This window comes from Drosophila takahashii, chromosome 3R (assembly GCF_030179915.1).
Source record: "Drosophila takahashii strain IR98-3 E-12201 chromosome 3R, DtakHiC1v2, whole genome shotgun sequence".
NCBI classification, from domain to species: Eukaryota; Metazoa; Arthropoda; class Insecta; order Diptera; family Drosophilidae; genus Drosophila; species Drosophila takahashii.
Window position 1 is genome coordinate 9,311,928 of NC_091681.1, and position 20,244 is coordinate 9,332,171.

The 20,244-nt window shown below is 47.4% G+C and overlaps 7 protein-coding genes across 10 annotated transcripts; 4 read left to right on the plus strand and 3 right to left on the minus strand.

Moving 5' to 3' along the window:
* Positions 1–102: 102 nt before the first annotated feature.
* Positions 103–11,056, minus strand: Hcs (holocarboxylase synthetase-like protein). Of its 4 annotated transcripts, none has more exons than XM_070217043.1 (12): positions 10,675–11,056; positions 10,278–10,615; positions 9,255–9,267; positions 8,048–9,033; positions 7,847–7,995; positions 6,380–6,536; positions 6,116–6,319; positions 5,870–6,055; positions 5,220–5,369; positions 5,023–5,166; positions 777–1,108; positions 103–723 (listed from the first exon to the last, which is right to left on the minus strand). In XM_070217043.1, the coding sequence occupies exons 1-12, from the start codon at positions 10,814–10,816 to the stop codon at positions 546–548; spliced, it is 2,979 nt and encodes a 992-aa protein (XP_070073144.1). In that variant the 5' UTR covers positions 10,817–11,056; the 3' UTR covers positions 103–545. The 4 variants fall into 4 exon arrangements, with proteins under 4 accessions (XP_070073144.1, XP_017009976.2, XP_070073145.1 ...); XM_017154487.3 differs by having other exon boundaries at positions 9,111–9,267; XM_070217044.1 differs by having other exon boundaries at positions 6,380–6,518; positions 10,675–11,055.
* Positions 1,248–4,893, plus strand: ksr (kinase suppressor of ras). Its single transcript, XM_017154489.3, has one exon. The coding sequence runs from the start codon at positions 1,552–1,554 to the stop codon at positions 4,402–4,404; it is 2,853 nt and encodes a 950-aa protein (XP_017009978.2). The 5' UTR covers positions 1,248–1,551; the 3' UTR covers positions 4,405–4,893.
* An 827-nt stretch (positions 11,057–11,883) lies between the features above and the next one.
* LOC108066123 (uncharacterized) lies at positions 11,884–12,130 on the plus strand. The gene has a single exon (XM_017154508.3). The coding sequence runs from the start codon at positions 12,014–12,016 to the stop codon at positions 12,128–12,130; it is 117 nt and encodes a 38-aa protein (XP_017009997.1). The 5' UTR covers positions 11,884–12,013.
* Positions 12,131–12,172: 42 nt separating this feature from the next.
* Positions 12,173–13,695, plus strand: HDAC3 (histone deacetylase 3). The gene is made up of 3 exons (XM_017154505.2): positions 12,173–12,330; positions 12,385–12,473; positions 12,538–13,695. Exons 1-3 carry the CDS (start codon positions 12,173–12,175, stop codon positions 13,605–13,607), a joined length of 1,317 nt encoding a protein of 438 aa, XP_017009994.1. The 3' UTR covers positions 13,608–13,695.
* Positions 13,696–13,730: 35 nt separating this feature from the next.
* Positions 13,731–15,734, minus strand: Snr1 (SWI/SNF related, matrix associated, actin dependent regulator of chromatin, subfamily b, member 1). The gene is made up of 2 exons (XM_017154507.3): positions 15,341–15,734; positions 13,731–14,653 (listed from the first exon to the last, which is right to left on the minus strand). The coding sequence occupies exons 1-2, from the start codon at positions 15,610–15,612 to the stop codon at positions 13,813–13,815; spliced, it is 1,113 nt and encodes a 370-aa protein (XP_017009996.1). The 5' UTR covers positions 15,613–15,734; the 3' UTR covers positions 13,731–13,812.
* A 417-nt stretch (positions 15,735–16,151) lies between these two features.
* Positions 16,152–17,340, plus strand: mRpL44 (mitochondrial ribosomal protein L44). Its single transcript, XM_017154520.3, has 2 exons — positions 16,152–16,318; positions 16,371–17,340. The coding sequence occupies exons 1-2, from the start codon at positions 16,252–16,254 to the stop codon at positions 17,267–17,269; spliced, it is 966 nt and encodes a 321-aa protein (XP_017010009.2). The 5' UTR covers positions 16,152–16,251; the 3' UTR covers positions 17,270–17,340.
* Positions 17,262–19,030, minus strand: POLDIP2 (DNA polymerase delta interacting protein 2). The gene is made up of 4 exons (XM_017154519.3): positions 18,688–19,030; positions 18,195–18,627; positions 17,785–18,126; positions 17,262–17,729 (listed from the first exon to the last, which is right to left on the minus strand). The coding sequence occupies exons 1-4, from the start codon at positions 18,795–18,797 to the stop codon at positions 17,385–17,387; spliced, it is 1,230 nt and encodes a 409-aa protein (XP_017010008.2). The 5' UTR covers positions 18,798–19,030; the 3' UTR covers positions 17,262–17,384.
* Positions 19,031–20,244: the final 1,214 nt, after the last annotated feature.

Sequence of the window (20,244 nt, forward strand, 5' to 3'; positions counted from 1 at the left end):
ATAGTTAAAAATTTGAAAATCATATTTTTATAATTATTATAAACAACGGTATTATACCTTTAAGAAAACTTAGTACAAACTAGATAAAGACAATAATTTTAAGTCCGCAATAATCAAATACGTCTTTATTAAAGTCGAATTTCAAAAACACTCATACGAAGAGGAATCGATGACAATAACAATAGTAACGAACAGGATAAACTTACGAAGTATTTTCAAAACACTGGGTTATTCGGTATATATGTAAGTACCTGTTTGTTCAAGACCAATTTTTATAATTATAATTTTTGGAGATTTTCAGTTATGTTCTTTGGCAGTATTTAATTTAGTGGAATTCATATAATTTTAAAGAACTTCTCTCAATTTTTAGCACGATTAAATTGAGTTAAGCCACTTTAGGAGAAACACACTGCAGTAATGAGTATATACGTAATTAGTTCTTTATAAATTGACCTAAATGCGCCTAAAAAATACATGTTGCTAATAGCTCTATTAAATAAGAGGACTGGGGAATAACATGACTTGGGTTCATCTGGTTCATTCAACTAGTGGTACTTGGGTACAATTAATCCTTTTAACATATCAAAGCTATTTCCGTCGGGTTGCACGGTTTCTATGGATCCAGTTGGTAATTTTACCTGTAGAAAACCAACATCATCGATTCCCATAATTTCGGCTTCCTTTTCCTGTTGATTTTGCAGGCAAATCTTGACGGTTTGACCGCTGTGGATAAACATAATTAGTAAATATTAATTTGGGGTCTAATCTACCATTACCTGTGTAACCAGAGCGAATAGTATAAGGCATAAAAACTATCAAAGTCTCCGTTTTGTACTTCGCCCAAAAGTCTTTCGATTTCATTAAATATCGTGGCGATAAACATCTCATATTTAAGAATTGGTAGCTTGTTGTTTGGGGCGCGAGCATTATGCTCCCTTATCAAATCATTGATGCAAACAGTTGGTTTTGAATTGTTTAAATTAATTCCACTTCCAATATTAATGATGGCCTGAGAGCCTTGTAGAGTGGTGTTAATGACGAGGCCGCCAATTTTCTGGTTCCCATTTGCATATATATCATTTGGCCACTTGATAGAAATATTCAGAACCTGTAAATATTTAGATAATCATTTAAAAATTTAATTTTAATTGGTATTGTAATGGATTATAATAATAATGAAAAGGCAGCGAGTTGAAATGGGTGAATGCCCCTACTGAATGCTGCAGACTAGAGATTTTTTAGTATATTTTGAGAAGCGACCAAGTCTTTCCGCGCACTGTCACACTAACTCAATGCGCTGGTGTAGAGAAATTTCAACAACAGCCGAAGAAATTGTAAAAATTATCTTCTTTTCGCATTCCTTGAGCTGTCTCGAGTTGCGGGCGTGAGTGTGCGAAAGCCGGAGCAGCAGCTGCGAACGTCACGGTCGCCGGAAGTGGGCCACAATGCGGAGCGGAGTCCCGGCCACAGGTCCCATCGAATGAATCGTCGAGTTCCCGTGAGGGCGTCTGAAAAAATCAATCGGACTCCACTCCGCCGCGAAAGAGCAGGATGAGCAGCAACAACAACGCCCCGGCCCCAGACTCCGGCTCCATCAATGCCAACGGTCCTGTCTCCGACAGCAACCTGGTCATCATCCAGGACATGATTGATCTCTCGGCCAACCATCTGGAGGGCCTGCGCACTCAGTGCGCCACCAGTTCTACGCTGACGCAGCAGGAGATTCGATGCCTGGAGTCCAAGCTGGTGCGCTACTTCTCCGAGCTGCTCTTGGCCAAGATGAGGCTCAACGAGCGCATCCCGGCCAACGGGCTGCTGCCCCACGCAACGGGCAATGAGCTGAGGCAGTGGCTCCGCGTGGTGGGCCTCAGCCAGGAGACCCTCACCGCCTGCCTGGCGCGCCTGACCACTTTGGAGCAGAGCCTGCGCCTCAGCGACGAGGAGATCCGCCAGCTGCTGGCCGACAGCCCCAGCCAGAGGGAGGAGGAGGAGCTGCGTCGCCTGACCAGGGCCATGCAGAACCTGCGGAGGTGCATGGAGTCGCTGGAGAGCGGCACTGCGGCCAGCAACAACGATCCGGAGCAGTGGCACTGGGACTCCTGGGACAGGTCCATCCACATTCACCGCGGCAGCGTGGGAAACATAGGACTGGGTCAGAACTCCAGCGCCTCCCCGAGAACCCATCATCGCCAGCATGGTGTCAAGGGGAAGAGCACCGCTCTGGCCAACTCAACCAGCTCGAGGAGCGGCCGTCAGTCGCCCACAGCGACGGAGGAGCTAAACAGTACACAGGGTTCCCAGCTGACCCTGACCCTCACGCCCTCGCCACCCAACTCGCCCTTTACGCCCTCCAGTGGGCTGAGCAGCAGCCTCAACGGAACACCGCAGAGGAGTCGCGGCACACCGCCGCCCGCCAGGAAGCACCAGACCCTGCTGAACCAGAGCCAGGTGGACGGAGAGCAGCCGGCACGCAATCGTTTGCCCACTGATCCCAGCCCCGATAGCCACAGTTCCGCCAGCTCGGACATATTTGTGGACGCAAATACCAATGCTAGCTCCAACGTGCTCCTGGTGCCATGTTCCCCGGGCGTCGGCCACGTGGGCATGGGCCATGCCATCAAGCATCGCTTCACCAAGGTCATTGGCTTCATGGCCACCTGCACGCTGTGCCAGAAGCAGGTGTTCTCCCGCTGTCTCAAGTGCACCGACTGCAAGTACATCTGCCACAAGTCGTGTGAGCCACACGTCCCGCCTTCCTGCGGACTGCCTCGCGAGTATGTGGACGAGTTCCGGCACATAAAGGAGCAGGGCTACGCCAGCCTGCCGCATGTTCACGGCGCGGCCAAGGGCTCGCCGCTGGTGAAGAAGAACACCCTGGGCAAGCCGATGCATCAGCAGCACGGCGACAGCAGTTCGCCGAGCTCCAGCTGCACCAGCTCCACACCGAGCAGTCCGGCGCTGTTCCACCAAAGGGATCGTGAGCTGGACCAGGCTGGCAGCAGCTCCAGCGCGAATCTGGTGCCCACGCCATCGCTGGGCAAGCACCAGCAGGCTCAGTTCAACTTTCCCAACGTGACGGTTACGGGAAGTGGCGGCAGCGGAGGCGATACGCTCATCTCCAACGATCCAGTGCCAGAGCAATTCCAGGCGGTGCCCATCACCGCCAACGGTGGACTGGACAGTCTGGTGAGCAGCTCCAACGGGCACATGAGTTCCCTGATCGGCAGCCAGTCGTCGAATGCTTCCAGCGTGGCCACCGTGACTGGTCTGGTCAACAGCACAACCACAACCAGTACGAGCAGTTTCTTTCCGCGCAAACTGAGCACAGCCGGAGTGGACAAGAGGACGCCCTTTACCAGCGAGTACACGGACACCCACAAGTCGAATGACAGCGACAAGACAGTCTCTTTGTCCGGAAGTGCCAGCACGGACTCGGACAGGACGCCCGTGCGAGTGGATTCAACGGAGGACGGAGATTCGGGGCAGTGGCGACAGAACTCCATTTCACTGAAGGAATGGGACATTCCGTACGGCGACCTGCGCCTGCTGGAGCGGATCGGTCAGGGGCGCTTTGGCACTGTGCATCGAGCCCTGTGGCACGGAGACGTGGCAGTGAAGCTGCTCAACGAGGACTACCTGCAGGACGAGCACATGCTGGAGACGTTTCGCAGCGAGGTGGCCAATTTCAAGAACACTCGCCACGAGAATCTGGTGCTCTTCATGGGAGCCTGCATGAATCCGCCGTACTTGGCTATTGTGACTTCTCTGTGCAAGGGCAACACCCTGTACACGTACATCCACCAGCGGCGGGAGAAGTTCGCCATGAACCGGACCCTTCTGATTGCCCAGCAGATCGCTCAGGGCATGGGCTACCTGCACGCGAGGGAGATCATCCACAAGGATCTGCGCACCAAGAACATCTTCATCGAGAACGGCAAGGTGATCATCACGGACTTTGGCCTGTTCAGCTCCACCAAGCTGCTCTACTGTGATATGGGCCTGGGAGTGCCCCACAACTGGTTGTGCTACCTGGCGCCGGAGCTCATCCGGGCTCTGCAGCCGGAGAAGCCGCGCGGCGAGTGCCTGGAGTTCACCCCCTTCTCGGATGTCTACTCCTTTGGAACAGTGTGGTACGAGCTGATTTGCGGCGAGTTCACGTTCAAGGATCAGCCGGCGGAGTCGATCATCTGGCAGGTAGGCCGAGGGATGAAGCAATCGCTGGCCAACCTGCAGTCCGGACGGGATGTCAAGGACCTGCTGATGCTGTGCTGGTCGTACGACAAGGAGCACCGGCCGCAATTCGCGCGACTGCTGTCGCTGCTGGAGCATCTGCCCAAGAAGCGACTGGCGCGCAGTCCCTCCCATCCCGTCAACCTCTCCCGATCTGCAGAGTCCGTGTTCTGAGGGAGCTGCCGCCTGATAAACTAGGCTAGCTTGCTTTCTTCCCAAACAATAGTAAACTCTCCTAAGCAAAGATTGTAAATACCTAAACGTAACTACCAAATTATAGCAAACGATTTTAAAACTCAACTATGTATCGGGTGCAATCCAGTTGCAGTTGTGAGCAAACGAAACAAAGGCGAAAGCAAGTGTTAACTCGAAAAAGACAAAACGTTTAAATGTTAAAGAGCAGAGGCAAACTGAGAACGCATAGACATGCATATACAAGCAAACAAGCACTGTGGCAAATATTAAAGTAAACGTTAATCAGGTGAGCAATTTCTAAATTGTTAATTATGTGTAAGCAAAACTCTATATATATAAATGTGTATATGGGGGATTAGTGTTTAAATAAATATATATTGCGAATTATGTATGGTCAAATGTATATAGTAAATGGACTTTAAATGCGAAATCAAGAAAAATGTCAAATAAACTTATCACTAAAGCCAAATGACTACCTTTGTTTGCACTTGCTTAGAAGTTTTATCTGATTTATTACACTGCCTTTGAATCATCCAAGCCCATTCCAGATTCAAAGCGACCTAAAGCCTTCTTAACTAAATCATTTTATTCACTTACCCCATACTGTTCATGACCCCGCAGAGAATTGACAATGGCCACTCCAATTAGGTGCTGCAAAAGAGGCAACCGAGAGCCCAAAGCTGAGTCCATGGCAAGGTGGAGTTGCAGCGAGAACATGGCGCAGCCCAAGGGACTAAGCCACTGAAAACGGGATGGTTTAAAAAAAGGAAATGGGAGACTCTCAGTACATTTACCTGATTATTGGAGCGACCGACTCCAGAGGTCTGTTGCACGGGCAGCACAGCCAGGCCGTTGATGAGCTCCAGGTTGTTAATGACATGCATGGAACTGCTTACTACCGGTGCATAGATGACCAGTCGTCCAATATGCTCAGTTTTAAGGTGCTGCATAAAAAAAAGGTAAGAATTATAGTGTCATCATTAGAGCCCTGCGAGAATCATTTAATTTTTTTTTTATCATAGTATGCCATGAAATTTCTGATTCGTTTAATTCAATTCTATCATAGAATTTCTATGTGAAATAAATTTAATATTTTTCTAATTCATTTCAAATCGAATGAATGAATAAATCATTTTTATGAATTTTTTGAATTTGCCAGATTTTTTTTGTCCTTTCTTTTGAGAACAAAAAGTGAACAATTTTTTACAAATCAATGTTAACTGCTTAGAAAATAAAATTCATGCAGATGGCCCTTATGAATTATCTCGGAATTCAAGCCATTCATTCATTAAAATATATTAAACTTTAAATTCAAATTCATTCAATTCTATTAAACTATAAATTCGAATTAATTCATTCATATAAAACAAAAAAATTAAAAATTTCATTGAATCCATTCATGCAGGGTTCTAGTCAGCACTTCAACGCAATGGTATTAGCTTACATCAAAGTATTCTACGGTGGAGAAATCGTCCGGACAGGAATGTATCAGTATGGGCAGCACATTGTTATTGGCCACTGGCGGCTTGTCGTCCTTCCCACAGAATTTCATTGTGAGCTTGGGCGTTGCTATGACATTATCGGATCCACTGCATCTTAGGCGCAGCTTCTCCAGAAGCTCAAACTTGGCCTGGACCATTAAGAAAATATTATATTTTCAGACTCAAACTATAAAACAAAATCAACTTACCTCATGACGACCCAAAAAGTAGGCGTGCTGATAGACCACTCCAGGCTGCTGCTGATCGACACCCTCGCCGTTTTGGACCTGCACATCCAGGTACTTTCCCAAGAGATCCGCAAAAATCTCGAGTCGAGTGCGTTCGTTTTGCTTCAGAATCGAGTACTTAATCTCATCCGACTCAAACTCACTGGGATTCATTTCCAAATGAACCTGAATAAATGTACTTGGTAATAAATACAGTTAAATAACTGAGAGGGGAGACAAAAATACCTGCGAGAAGACGGCCTTTCCACCGCTCTGCAGGCTTTTGGCCAACATCAAGCTGGGCGTATTCCAGGTTTCTTCTGTGCCCAACACCTGAACATCCAATTTGTGGCTGTGACCGGCCAGATCCTTCAGTTCCATGGACCTTGGACATACTAGAGCTCTGAGCAGCGTTTCGTGGTTTGATTTTGTGTTTTTTTTTTGTTTTTCGGTTTATGTTTTTATTTTGGTTAATGGTAGGTAGGATTATAATAGTGATAGCACACACAAGTAGAAGCACACACAGAGATATATAGATATATAGAAGGGACAGGAAAAGTAGCGATCACGCAGACAGAAAAGAATAGTAGGACAATGGATAGATTAAAAATAAGTTTAAATGAAAATACAGCACGGGGTATGTTTTAACATTTACAGCACAATTCATTCATGAAATTTAAAGGAGAATCAAATTGTAAAGTTTACACAGGTAGGTTAGTAAATTATGCAGTTTCGAAATTGAATTAGGGTGGATTATTGTGCACACCGAATTAAATAGAAAAGAAGCCATATTCAGAGGAAACGAGACCAATTTTAGCATGAAACATTTGAGAAATAAAACAAGAATGGGAATTAGTTAGAAAAGGTTTAGTATATGTACGAGAATGTCGATAATGTTGATATGCAATAATGTTTTTATCGGTATCATTAGCTGAGAAGCCCCATCAAGTTAAATTAACCAATACGAAACTTTTATAAATGCAAAATAAAAATTTTTGGATCGGGCTATTTTGTGTGGATAAAACATGCAACACAGAGGTTTAGAGTATACTCTTTTTATACCCGTTACTCGTAGAGTAAAAGGGTATATTAAATTCGTGCAAAAGTATGTAACAGGTAGAAGGAAGCGTTTCCGACCCTATAAACTATATATATTCTTGATCAGGATCACTAGCCGAGTCGATCTAGCCATGTCCGTCTGTCCGTCTGTCTGTCCGTCTGTCTGTCTGTCTGTCTGTCTGTCTGTCTGTATGAACGCTGAGATCTCGGAAACTATAAAAGCTAGCAGATTGACATTTTGCATGCAGATTCTAGGAGTTCCTACGCAGCGCAAGTTTGTTTCAAAAGGGTGCCACGCCCCCTCTAACGCCCACAATCGCTAATATACGATTTTAAAAATTTCAATATTTTGGAAAAGTAAAAATGCAGTTTTGTTGTCTTTATCAATACCTATCGAAATGTAGAAGAAATTTTTTAAATCGGACCATTCGTTAAAAAGTTACGGCGAATCAAAGTTTTTATCTCCATCTCCTTTGCATTCCCTTTAGCTGAGTAACGGGTATCTGATAGTCGGGGCACCCGACTATAGCGTTCTCTCTTGTTTAGTTATGTTATTGGTCATTGCTCTATAAAATAGATCGGCGAGGTTAGCAATATGTTGTCGAGGCTTTTGGTCTGTTGCTTCTCAATGCGGAAACAGTGATATTTACTTACGGTTTGCGGGAATGCGACTTGGTTGACTCCTCGCTGTCCGTGGAGAAGTGTTTCTTCACCGGCGACGGCTGATAGCAGAAGATGTGGTGCATCATCTTGACCCGCTGCCACTTGTCGTAGGAGAATTGAACCAGTTCGTGCTCTCGAACCTATATAAAAATACTTGTATAATAATACTTAAATCCGTACTGAAGTTCTTACCTCCGCCGTGCGATAGTTGGGCAGGATAAAGTGCAGTATATCCGAACACAGACTTAGCACCTTGCCGCCCTGCAGAAAGTAGTCCACCAATATCTGTCCAATTCCCGGCGCCACCGATCCGCACACAACAAGCAGAGCTGTCTGCTCTGTCCAGTACTTCTGAGCCGCCTGCTGTGGCATCAGCGGATAGATGGTGTACACATTGCGCTCCAGCAGCTGCTGAAGAGTGGCCAGTGTGGATTCGCGGGCACTGGCACTGTCCGAGTACACTAAAACATTCAGGGGCTTGCTCTCCTGCAGACTATTCTTATTCCGCTGCAGCACAGGTCGCACAGGAGCAGTGCTCGATGACGGAGGCGAATTCAATGGCTTCGCCACCTCAAAGGATTTGCTGGGCTTTGTTGGCTGAGCTGATGGCGCAGCAGACTCATTGATATTACTGAGAGCGGGTGGCTTAGTCGATGGAGCTGACTTGATGGGCGACACCTGCACTTTCTCGATCTTCTGCATCTGCGATGCCTGGGCAGCAGCTAGCTTCTCCAATTCACTTTGTTTGCATTCGACTTTAATTGGCGTTGAACTGGAGTCTTCTTTGGGTATGATTGGCTTGCTTTCGCTTTTAGCAGGAGTGGTTTTTGCCTCGGATTTAGTCGGAGACTTGCCCTCAGCTTTCTGGGAACTCTCTTGCATCCTTGCAGGAGACAGAGATGCCTTGGTGGTTGGCTCCACAACAGCCACAGCCTTGGCCACAGGTTCCGGGGTTTGGCGATGCTCATGGGCAATGAGATCTGGTTTCGTCCTTCCCTCTGAACGATTTCTTTGGTACTCGAACTCGGTGGCTTGGTGGGCCAGCACACCGACGGCTCGCAGATCCTCCAGGTGCTTTTTCCAGCCGTCCTTGTCCAAACCGACAGTTATGCGGGACTGTCGCTTCAGGTGATTGGCCAGTAGCTCAAAGGGCTGCGGATCACCTTCCCGCTGAACCGCTACGATAGAGAGAAGAATTTATCAGTATGCTTACAGAAAATCAGTTTTTGTAAAAACGATTTCAGGTACGGCTTACACTCAATCCGTAAAAGTGGCAGCTGATCGTTAATGCATAAATTATTTCGCAAGAATGTCGTTATCAAAAGTTGCGTGAAGTGCTCCACATCTGTCTCGATGAGCACCGCCAGGTGGGAGTCTATTTTCCATGCAATTAGCTTACCGTAATCTTCCAGCTGATTTATGGGTCACCGACATGCAAGGAGAAGACAGGAAGAACGAAAGGTGAACCTTCTTTAGCAGATATATTTTGTATGACGCATCTCTTTCTATCGATTCAACTACCCTAGAACGGTTACATCTTAATCACATTACCACACGCACCACCTAGCTAACGGCTACGGCAGTTTTAGAGCCGAATTTTAATTACCCTTTACCTATAAAGTTTAAAAACAAAACAAAGGGGACCCTGTTCACTTCCGAAGTACTCAATTTATAGTTTATAATATAGTAGACCATATCATTTTAAGAATCCATTACTAATTAAGTAACTAACTAACAATAGTCTGCCCTAAGATAATTATTATTAAAACGAAATTATGAAAATATTAAGAAAAAAAGGTAACTGCTGTTACTGTATTTAGTATTTAGTTACTGTATTAAGTTTGTGAATGTCACCGAGGCAAACATTTTTGCAGAGAGTATAATGATTTCAGTCAGAAGTTTACATAGCAGTGAAGGAGACGTTTTCGACCCCGTAAAGAATATATATTCTTGGTGGGAACCACTATATGTGTCGATCCAACCAACTAGTCTCTCAGTCTTAAAGCTATAGGGGTGAAACTTTTCCAAAACTCTTCTTTCTTTTGCAGGTCGGAATATATCTTATAGTCTCATATAAATAATCGAAAAAATAATGAAAAAAATGACACAAAAAATTATAGCTTTTTGTGAATATCAGTTTTTAATTTTGGAATTTCAAATTTTATTGAGAAGAAATCAAACAGGCGCCATTAGAACGAAAGGAAAATTAATATGATAAAAATATTGGCTTTTATAAACCACATACTTAAAATGCCATTTTTAAAAGAAAGATACAGGTAAATTTAAAGCACTTTTTTGGCTCAGATAATACCCATAAACATAAGTTGTTTTCCATTATACAAATTTTAAAGCTAAAGGATAAAGAATGCTTCTAACAAATCGTGTAACCGCAGAGTCTGGTGCCAGGATCTCCTAGACTTACCCGCACAGCAGTGGTGTCCTCGGTGCTCGGCCGCTGCAGGGGCTCTACGTGGGCCTCCAGGAGCAGCTGCATCCTCTGTTCTCCCTGAGCCGATAGCGAGACCCTCTGCTTGGGCGCAGAGTCCGCCTCCGTGGGCGTGGCCACTGGCGTCACTGTGTCAGCTGCGTAGCAGAAGGGCAGCAGACTGGGCGATGCCGGGAAGCTGATCCAGGGCGTGATGTGGAGCGTCTGCAGCGGACGGAGGCAGCAGCCCCGCTGATTGGCGTGCAGCCACAGGATGTCCGTGACCTTGGCCGCATGGCGGTTGCCGCACAGCTCTGAGCTGGCCAGGGCGGGATCTGGGGAGGCAGGAGAGGAATCTATAACTTCGCCGCGTTCCAAGTGCTCCGCCACTCACCGAATCCATCGTCACTGCCCGCTTGAAGGGCATAGAAGGCGATGCTCGAGGGCTGTGCCAGGTGCTCGGCGATCTTGGAGCAGGCCTTCTGGATGCGCCAGGATTGCAGGACGGTGGCGCTCACGTAATACAGGGTCAACATCGGGGATAGGGATGTCTGCTACCAGAACTCGTACTGCCGTGGATTATCAATTACTCGGGGATGGTCTATGCCTGGGCACACATTACATCTTGATGGGGCCCAAAATCAATGGCGGTTTCGTAATTTGCCCTATTTGGCTATTGCAGATTTATCGGTTGCTATGGCCCAAAAGGAGCGCTTCCTGGTAAGCTGTTTTCAGGCCAGTTGTTGAACAGCTGATTGCAACTCACAGGAGACGCTTACGTACAGCGCTGCCAGATAGGTGAAGCCGCCAAACAGTTGCCAGAGTTTCCGAGGAAAATATTTATTGATGGTATTCCCTAAATTGCATTTGTATTTCAAGTATATATATTCTTGATCAGCATCACTAGACGAGTCGTTCTGGCCTTCTCTTCGTTTCTTCGCGAACGAGTCTCACAGTTTTTAAGCTATCGGGATAAAACTTTCCTAAAAGTCTTCTTTCTACAGCAGGAAGTATATGAATCGGAAAAAAAATTCTAGCTTCGGTGTTTTTTTAAATATTACCTTCTACTCTTGGGATTATTATTTTTTCATTAATTCTGAATTTCGAATTAAATTTGTAAAAAATCGTTCACTATAGCTGCCATAGGAACGACCAGAAAATTAAATGGAAATTAATAGGAAATCTTTGTTGATTTTTATAAAATTCTTTTCTTCTCTGGGATATAGCGTTTCTTATACCTTTCAAAGCTTCGAACTAAATTTAACAAAATTCAGTCCGATTAGCTGCCATAGGAAGGATCAAAAAAGTAATGTCAAAATAACACGAAAGTAAATCTAAATTTAATGCTTTTGTAAGTTAATAGGAATGGCCTGCAATGGTATATAAGATTCGACTGGCCAAAGCTAGCTTATTTTTATATTTTTTCTTATTTACTATCTAAAATAAAATTGCACTTTAATTTGAATGGAATAGGCGATAAACCGTTGACCGAAATACAACAGCTTAGGAAATACCCTTATATTTTTCTTACTGGTAGAGGTGCCCGCGTGACGTGACTTTGGCGTTTCAATTAGCTTGTGTGGACATCACTAGTTTTGGGTATTTTTTAGTGCATTTCAGGCACACGCCGCTTTAAGCTGTTTTCAATTAGCAATTTATTTGCAAATTGTTTTCCACCACTAAATAAAGGTATTTACGCGTTCCCGAGCTGGTCCAGTGGCCACGGAGGCGGCATGCTGTTGGGCGAATACGACACGACCCGGCGACTCCTGTTTATCGTGGCCGTTCTGCTGATCGTCCTGTATGCGAAGACGTACCTGCTTCCCGGCGAGGATCTGGACTACAACTAGAGGACTACAGCGGACCAGATCCGATTGAGGGACTGCGCTGCAATGTCGGACCGACGGGTATCGTACTTCTACAACGCGGACGTGGGCAACTTCCACTACGGAGCTGGGCATCCGATGAAGCCGCAGCGCCTGGCGGTCACCCACAGCCTGGTGATGAACTACGGGCTGCACAAGAAGATGAAGATCTACAGGCCGTACAAGTAAGTGGGAGGAGGAGTGTTCTTTGTACCCTTTTGACCTGTGTTTCCTTGCAGGGCGAGTGCCCAGGACATGCTGCGCTTCCACAGCGACGAGTACATTGCCTATCTGCAGCAGGTCACTCCGCAGAACATCCAGTGCAATTGTAAGTAGGCTTTGTAAGGCTTTCACCATCCAGTGGCAATCGTTATACTTTCACCTCCTTTCAGCCGTGGCATACACCAAGTACCTGGCGCACTTCAGCGTGGGCGAGGACTGCCCCGTGTTCGACGGCCTCTTCGACTTCTGCGCCATGTACACGGGTGCCTCGCTGGAGGGAGCCCAGAAGCTGAACCACAACCACAGCGACATCTGCATCAACTGGTCGGGCGGACTGCATCATGCCAAGAAGTTCGAGGCGAGTGGCTTCTGCTACGTGAACGACATTGTGATCGGCATCCTGGAACTGCTGAAGTACCATCCGCGGGTGCTGTACATCGACATCGATGTGCACCACGGCGATGGGGTGCAGGAGGCCTTCTACCTCACGGATCGCGTGATGACGGCCTCGTTCCACAAGTACGGCAATTACTTCTTCCCGGGCACGGGAGACATGTACGAGATTGGCGCGGAATCGGGTCGATATTACAGCGTGAATGTGCCGCTCAAGGAGGGCATTGATGACCAGAGCTACTTCCAGGTGTTCAAGCCCATCATCTCGGCCATTATGGACTTCTACCGGCCGACGGCCATTGTCTTGCAGTGTGGTGCGGATTCTTTGGCTGGGGATCGCCTTGGTTGCTTCTCGCTGAGCACAAAGGGACATGGGGAGTGCGTCAAGTTTGTGAAGGAGCTGAATGTACCCACTCTGGTGGTAGGAGGCGGTGGCTACACATTGCGGAACGTGGCCCGCTGCTGGACGCACGAGACCTCGCTGCTGGTGGACCAGGACATTGAAAACGATCTCCCCGCCACCGAGTATTACGACTTCTTCGCCCCCGACTTCACTCTCCATCCGGAGATAAACTCACGCCAGGATAACGCCAACTCAAAGCAGTATCTGGAGCTAATCGTAAAGCACGTCTATGAAAACCTTAAAATGTGCCAGCACTCGCCCAGCGTCCAAATGGTGCAGACTCCGCCGGACGTGGACTTGGAGGAGCTGCGCAACAACCGGGACGAGGCGGCCGACCCCGACGTCCGAATGTCCCTGGCCGATGAAGACAAGATGGTCGATGCCAAGAACGAGTTCTACGACGGCGATCAGGACCAGGACAAACCCGATTCGGCGGAGAGTTAGTGTTAAGTAAGGTTTCGTGTTTAGTGTAAGCAGTAAGAACAGATTAGTTTGTAACTTAATTTCGGGATTATTTTAAAAATTACATTAACTCGAAGCGTTGACTCATTGGGACAGACAGATAGCTTTAAAATTGACAGACACACATTTATTTGAGATGAATAATAGTACTTATTGGGAGGATTACTTTAGTGACATATTACGAAGATCACCAGCCGGTTGTGGTGTTGGCTAGTCGCCGCATCCTGCGCGTGTTGCGGTCCTGGTCGCGGATCTTCTTCTCCATCTCGGCGTCGGTAAGCGTCTCTAGGAATGGGGCCCACGCGTCGGCGTCGCTGGGATTCCGGAACGGCACGTCTATTGTTGAAAGCGGGGCCTCACTGAAGGCATACGTGCGACAATGCCAGGATAGCTGGCCCCGAATGCTGTAGGCAATGGCCGTGACAAACTCGCCGCCCAATCCCAACTCCGCACACAGCTTTATGGCGAACTCCTCCGGGTTGTTGTTCTTCTCGGACATGTCCCACTCGACCTGGTCGACGAGCGAGGTGTTGCCCACGTGAATGTTTAGTTTGACGATCACCCGCTGGTCGCAGCTCTCCTCGAGGATGGGCGGATCGTTGGGAAAAGCCTCGATTTGCTGCCGGATGGCCTGCGCGATCGCCGGCACAAAGGGCAGGGGATTGAGGTCCAGGTCGTCGCAGAGAACCTCCGCGAACTGCTCAGGCGTGATCATGCTCTCGTTCTTGTTCCAGGTGAAGGTGTCGCGCAGCTTCTGGCCCTCCAGCTCCATGTCCAGTCGGATGGGCACCAGGCACTCCTTCTGCGCCGCATTCTCCAGGCTGGCCGTGGGATCCGTGTCATCGAAACACATCGGGAATGTGCGAACCTTCTTCGTGTGCACTCTATTGCGGTTGATGGGCGTGGCCTGGGGCACTGCGTCCAGGTGGCTGGAGTTGGGCATGGTGGGCACATACTGCGGCTGCTTCTTCGACTTGCTCTCCCGCGGAACTGGCGTGTCGGAGGTGTTCACGGAGACGGCGCGGTACCTAGGACGCAGTTTCATAATTATATTGGGATTAACTTTGCAATAGCTAGCTGATATAATCGGCACTACGAGCCTAAACAAGTAACCTGATATCTTGTCAAAAATTTGCCCTTACCCTCCTAATTAAAAACCAGTTGGATCAATCAAATTTGTAGAACTGTAGTAGGTAATGTTCAAGTTGTCAATGACATTTCTATGGCATCCCCGATAATACCATTTTAAAGCAAGACTGTCGGATACCCGTTACTCCTTTTTAACAATTTGAAATAGGCTCTACGCGTTCATAACAACATAGGTGTAAAAGTAACGGGTATAAAAATAGATGGTCATACCTATTAGGATATGTTTTTAAACTGAAAACTTTGTGTATTCTTATATAGTGCAGGTTTTTAGTTTAAACATTACGAACTTCCCTATTATTATGTTCGAAACCAGATTACATTAGATTCAACACAGGCATTCAAAACAAACTATTAGTATTTAACCAAGACAATAAGATTCTCTCTATAAAAAGTTACAAATATGTAAGTACCTTAATTTTGTTGTACATTGTACATATATGTATCTGAACGCTATTATGTTTTAATTATTGATAAAAGTTGTTAAGACTCAAGGAATAATAACAAATTATAAAACTATAGGTACACATGTGAATGTAATACCCTGCAGACTGATTCTCCCCACTTACTTTTCATCGTTGCCGGCCATGATGTCGTCCACCTCCACGGCTCGGAGCAGCGAGACGGAGCTGGCCAGGATGTGGGAACTTAGGCCGGACTCGGCCAGCCGCTTGCGCTCCTCGTTGGACAGGACGATGCGGGTCATGCCCGGGTACTTTTTGTACAGGATTCCGCGGAAGTGGCGCATGTAGTTGCCCACCTCGGAGCCCACGTAGTAGTACTCGCCGCCCTCCTCTAGCTGGAAGGCCACCGGCTTGTCCCCGTACGTCTGCAGGGCCATGTTGGGTCTGAATGCTTCCTTGGTCTTTCAGATCGCTAATTCTCTGCAGGATTCCTTGTAAATATTCTGCAACTCAAATTTTCCTGCCGCATACACAAACACAGATATAACATACATACATACATGGCGTCTATCGCGGGAGTGTTGGAAAACACGCTAGCCCCGCCGACGCAATTTAGAGATGCTACCTTCTGGCTACTAAAAAGCTAGCTATGATAAAAATAGCTAAAATTAATTAAATGTGTTTTTTTCTGGTTTAGGGCACTAGCAGATATGGCCGGCTCGTGTACAATCTATTAAAGAGTGAAGAGTGCATTTTTTTTATTTGTAATGTATTTATATTTCGTGTAAAATTTGGGATTTTTCTATGTTTTGATTGTGTATGGTTGTATAAACAAATTAATAAAACCAAGCGGACTTGATAATATAGACCAATAATAAGATTATATTTTATGCTAAGAGAATAATTTGGCAAAAACATTTTTCAAAAAATCAATTTAAAATTGAAAGAAATAAAATATACATATAAAAACAATAGTTAGCCTGTCATCACTGCAACTAGAAACTGCAGTCGCTTCTCAGCACTGATTTCCATGCGCACAAAAATATTCGTTAATTATTTTTAAGATTGCCCCAAAGATGTCCTTTTTACGCAGTGCCGCCGGTCTCCTGGCTCGTGCCAAGCCCCTGGAAGCCTCCAGCACAGGTATGTACTGCGATCGCACCCAATCCCAGTCAGTAAATCCGATTTCCGGCAGAGCAAACACGGCGCCACATCAAGCGATGGGTCTCGCCGACGTTACGTGAACTCGCCCACCGGCAGAAGAAACTGGGGCCGCAGAAACCGGAGGCCCGTTCCGGTTTCATCGAGTGGAACCAGCGCTCGGAGCTGTTCGCCTTTGGCAAGCGGCTGGGCGAGTCCTTTGAGCTGTCCCAGCTGCAACGTGCCTTCACAGAGAAATCGTTCGCTCGGCGCGAGGAGGATCGTCGTCGGCAGCTGGGCATTGAGGAGGCGGACCTGCAGATGGCCGATAACAGCGATCTGGCCGAGAAGGGTGGGCACATTGCCCGCGCCTATGTGGAGGCCTTCCTGCAGCACCAGTTGCCGAAGGTCCCCGAGGAGGGACTCCGGGCAATCGCCCAGTTTCTGCTGAGCACCGAGACCCTGGCCCACGTGTCCTCCCACCTTGGCACCAAGGATCTGATTCACTCCACGGAGTACCCGCCCTCGGCCGAGAGTCTGGCCCAATCCCTGCAGGCGGTGATCGGCGCCCTGGCGAGTTCCAGCTGCATTGAGAGGGCGTTCCTCTTTGTCCGCGACTTCATCTGCACGCAGCTGAATCAAAAGGACCTGTTGGATGTGTGGACACCCCCGGAACCGCTGCAGCTGTTGGAGCGGATCTGTCAGGAGCGGAAGCTGGGCGAAGCAGAGCCTCGCCTGCTGGGAGATTGCGGCAGGAACACTGTTCTGGCCGCCTACCAAGTGGGCATCTACGCAAACCGCCAGCTGCTGGGCAAGGGATTCGGCGAGGACCTAAAGACAGCCACCGAAACAGCGGCTCTCGACGCCCTGCAGAGCATCTTCGACACCCACGACAACCGACGGCCCTTCGACTTCTCCGTGCAGCTGGAGACCAAGAACGTGCGACTGGGCTGAGAACGGGATCTGCGTCCTGGTTGATTATTGTAATTTGCACTAAACACATGTACGCATGCATTGTCAGAGAAGGTTGCGTTTTAAAATCATTTAACTACGGTTCAACAACTGCCTCCTAGTCGCTATCGTCGCGCTTCTTTTCGTGGGCGGTGGGCGTGGGTGGTCCCAGGTCGTCCGGCTTGCTCTCCAGCGAAAAGGGCGGAATCTTGCAGTCGAACGAATAGCCATCCTCGCGCTCCAGCCGGAAGGTTCCCCACATATGGCCGCTGGGCGCCTGCAGGCTCACATGGCTGCTGTACTGGAAGGCGGGCAGCCGGGGGCTGAGGATGGGCTCCTGGCCCACAACTCCCCGGCCGCGCACCGTCTCCAGGGTTCCCGACAGCGAGAAGATGCGCCAGTGGCGCTCGCGCAGCTGCACACTCAGTTCGCCCAGGTTCTCCAGACGGATGCAGTAGCGCCACTGTAATAAAAGGCGATTATAAAGAATTAAAAACTCCCAAGCCATCTCTACGCACCCAGTAAACCGAACTAGCGGGCGTCTCGCGGCAACCCATGTAGAAGGGGATGACCGTGATGCGCACGTTCTCCGTGGTCTCCTTGTGCACGTCGCTCATGTCCAGCCAGGGATGGTTCTTCTCCTGCCACGCCTTCAGCGTGTCCTGGCCCACGAACGGCGGATCCGCCTCCGGTGCGTGGGTGAGGAACTTGTCGAACAGCTCGTGCTGCAGCGGACTCTTCTCGCTGGAGTTGTAGGGCATGATGTCCTCGTGGGCCACGTAGTCCAGCCCGGGGATGGCGTACAGGCTGCGGTTGGAGTCCTGGTTGCCCAGGAAGGTGACTGCCTCGGTTTGGGCGCGCTGCAAGGTAAGAATTAGCCAGTTAGTAACTAGAATTAACTAGAGGGAGCGGGAAAAGCCCAACTTACGATGTGCGGACAGTCGCGGGTGTCGATGAGCACCTGGTAGAAGGTTTGCACCTTGCCCTTGACCTCTTTGGGATCCACCTGCGTGGCAGTTCCCACGTTTGCGGTGCCCTCCGCCTCGCCGGGTGCGTCTGGCTGGTAGGCTGCCGCGGAGGGGGCATCGCCGCTCTGGGCGGTTGTGGCCGTCGTCGGAGCGGCGGTGTTGGCCTTCACCCGCAGGGAAGCCTCTTTGGTGCGCTGCTGCTGCGTCGGATTGGCGGTCGCCGTCGTCGTCGTGGCGCCGATCTTGCCGGGATTGTGCAGATCCCGGTCGTAGACGCGGGCTGTCCAGGGGAAGAGGATGACGCCGCGGTAGCCGAAGATGCGGTGCAGGAAGAGCTGCCCCGTCTCGTACCGGTCGTCACGGGCCTCCACCAGGCGACCCACCTCAGCGAGTCTGTGGGCGAGATGAGAGATGTGTTATGCAATATTCGGGAGGATTCAGGACCCCACTCACTTGGTCGGATTCACCGCCTGCTTCTTGATGCCCCGCCGCAGCAGGATGTCCACCCGTTGCAGCAGACACCATCGCTGGTCCCACTTGAACACTTGCACCAGCAAGCCCATCGCGGCGCATCCAAAGTTCGCTCTGAATCCCGGGGAGCTCCTCCTCTTCGATTTCGGCGGTGGCTGCGCGGTTTATGCAACTGTCTGCGGCTTCTTCTGGCGATCGGTTCTCACGCTCGGTTCGCTTCAGCGGGGTACATGTGCACAACAATTTTGTAGCAGTCTCTAAAATATCAACATTATGAAAATTTTGATTTTGTTTTCGGCACTGAAAAAAAACACTACGCGTTTGCGCCGAGTAGCCGATAACTATATTCGATTGACGATGAATTTCAGGGAGAATATGCTAACAGCCCAGCATTTAAAGGGATTTGAAAATGTAATCTAAGATATTTAAATCTTCTAGCTACTCAGAACTTAGTATCAGCAATCGCTGTTTTTATATGCGATATCCTCAAAATTAATATTCCTAATAAAATTAATTAATTACAGTTTATAAAACAACGAGTTTTGTATAATCTAAGCTGTTTTTTATTGGGCAAGATGACAAAAGGGTTTGCGGTGCGGTCCTTTCTGAGCAGTAGGATTTTGCCGTTGCAGTGGATTGAACGTCTGATTAGGGTCTATATAAAAATATAACTAAAAATATTCTGTAAAAAATAATGTTAGATTAGAGAAACACAAAATAAAAGCACTCACTAAGCATATAAAATGTGCAATGTGCTACCTAGTTTATAAGATAATTTACCTAAAAATAGAATTTGATTTTTTAAAATCTGGAAATTTTGTAAAATTAAAAATTAAGAATACCTATTAATTTAATATTGACGCTTTAAATAGTCCTGTTAGATTCTTAAAATATCCGAAATCATTCCTGATACTCCAATCAAACGTATACAATAAGTGAAACATAAATCATTAAATTAAACGGAGCTTTATTTTAAATTAAGACTGTTGTACCCAACAGTTTTTTTCATTTTCGGAAATTGGCTATTTACAAATCTGTATCTTATAACCCTGACAAGGGCAAAATGTTAATATTTATACGTGTTTCTGAGACATAATTTCCGAAGGTTAATAACACAGGCCGACAAAATGTGACATGGGTCGGTGTCCAGGCCTGCCACCATTTTATTTCGATAAATGAGGCTTTTCTAAGCATAAGTTGCCACTACGCCTATAGTCCATCAGCTCTGGTATTTGCGGTATCTTTAATTTAAGAAAATCACAAATTTTCTTCGTCTTTTGGGATATATCTTCAAGAGTGGTCAACCAATTTTGGAAATCTTTTCGGAATTAAATAGTTACATGTCTGTTTTATACGGTCGTTTTGGAAAATTCAATTTAACTCAACCACAAGAGGAGGTGGGCGCATTCAAAATTTTAAAGTCACAGCAAAGTTTAAAAATCTTCATTTGTGAACAGCGTTTAAAAATTTAATAAAAATATTTTCTTCAACAATGCATTTTTGATCCAAAGACACCTTGTGTCCTTACTGTTTAGGACA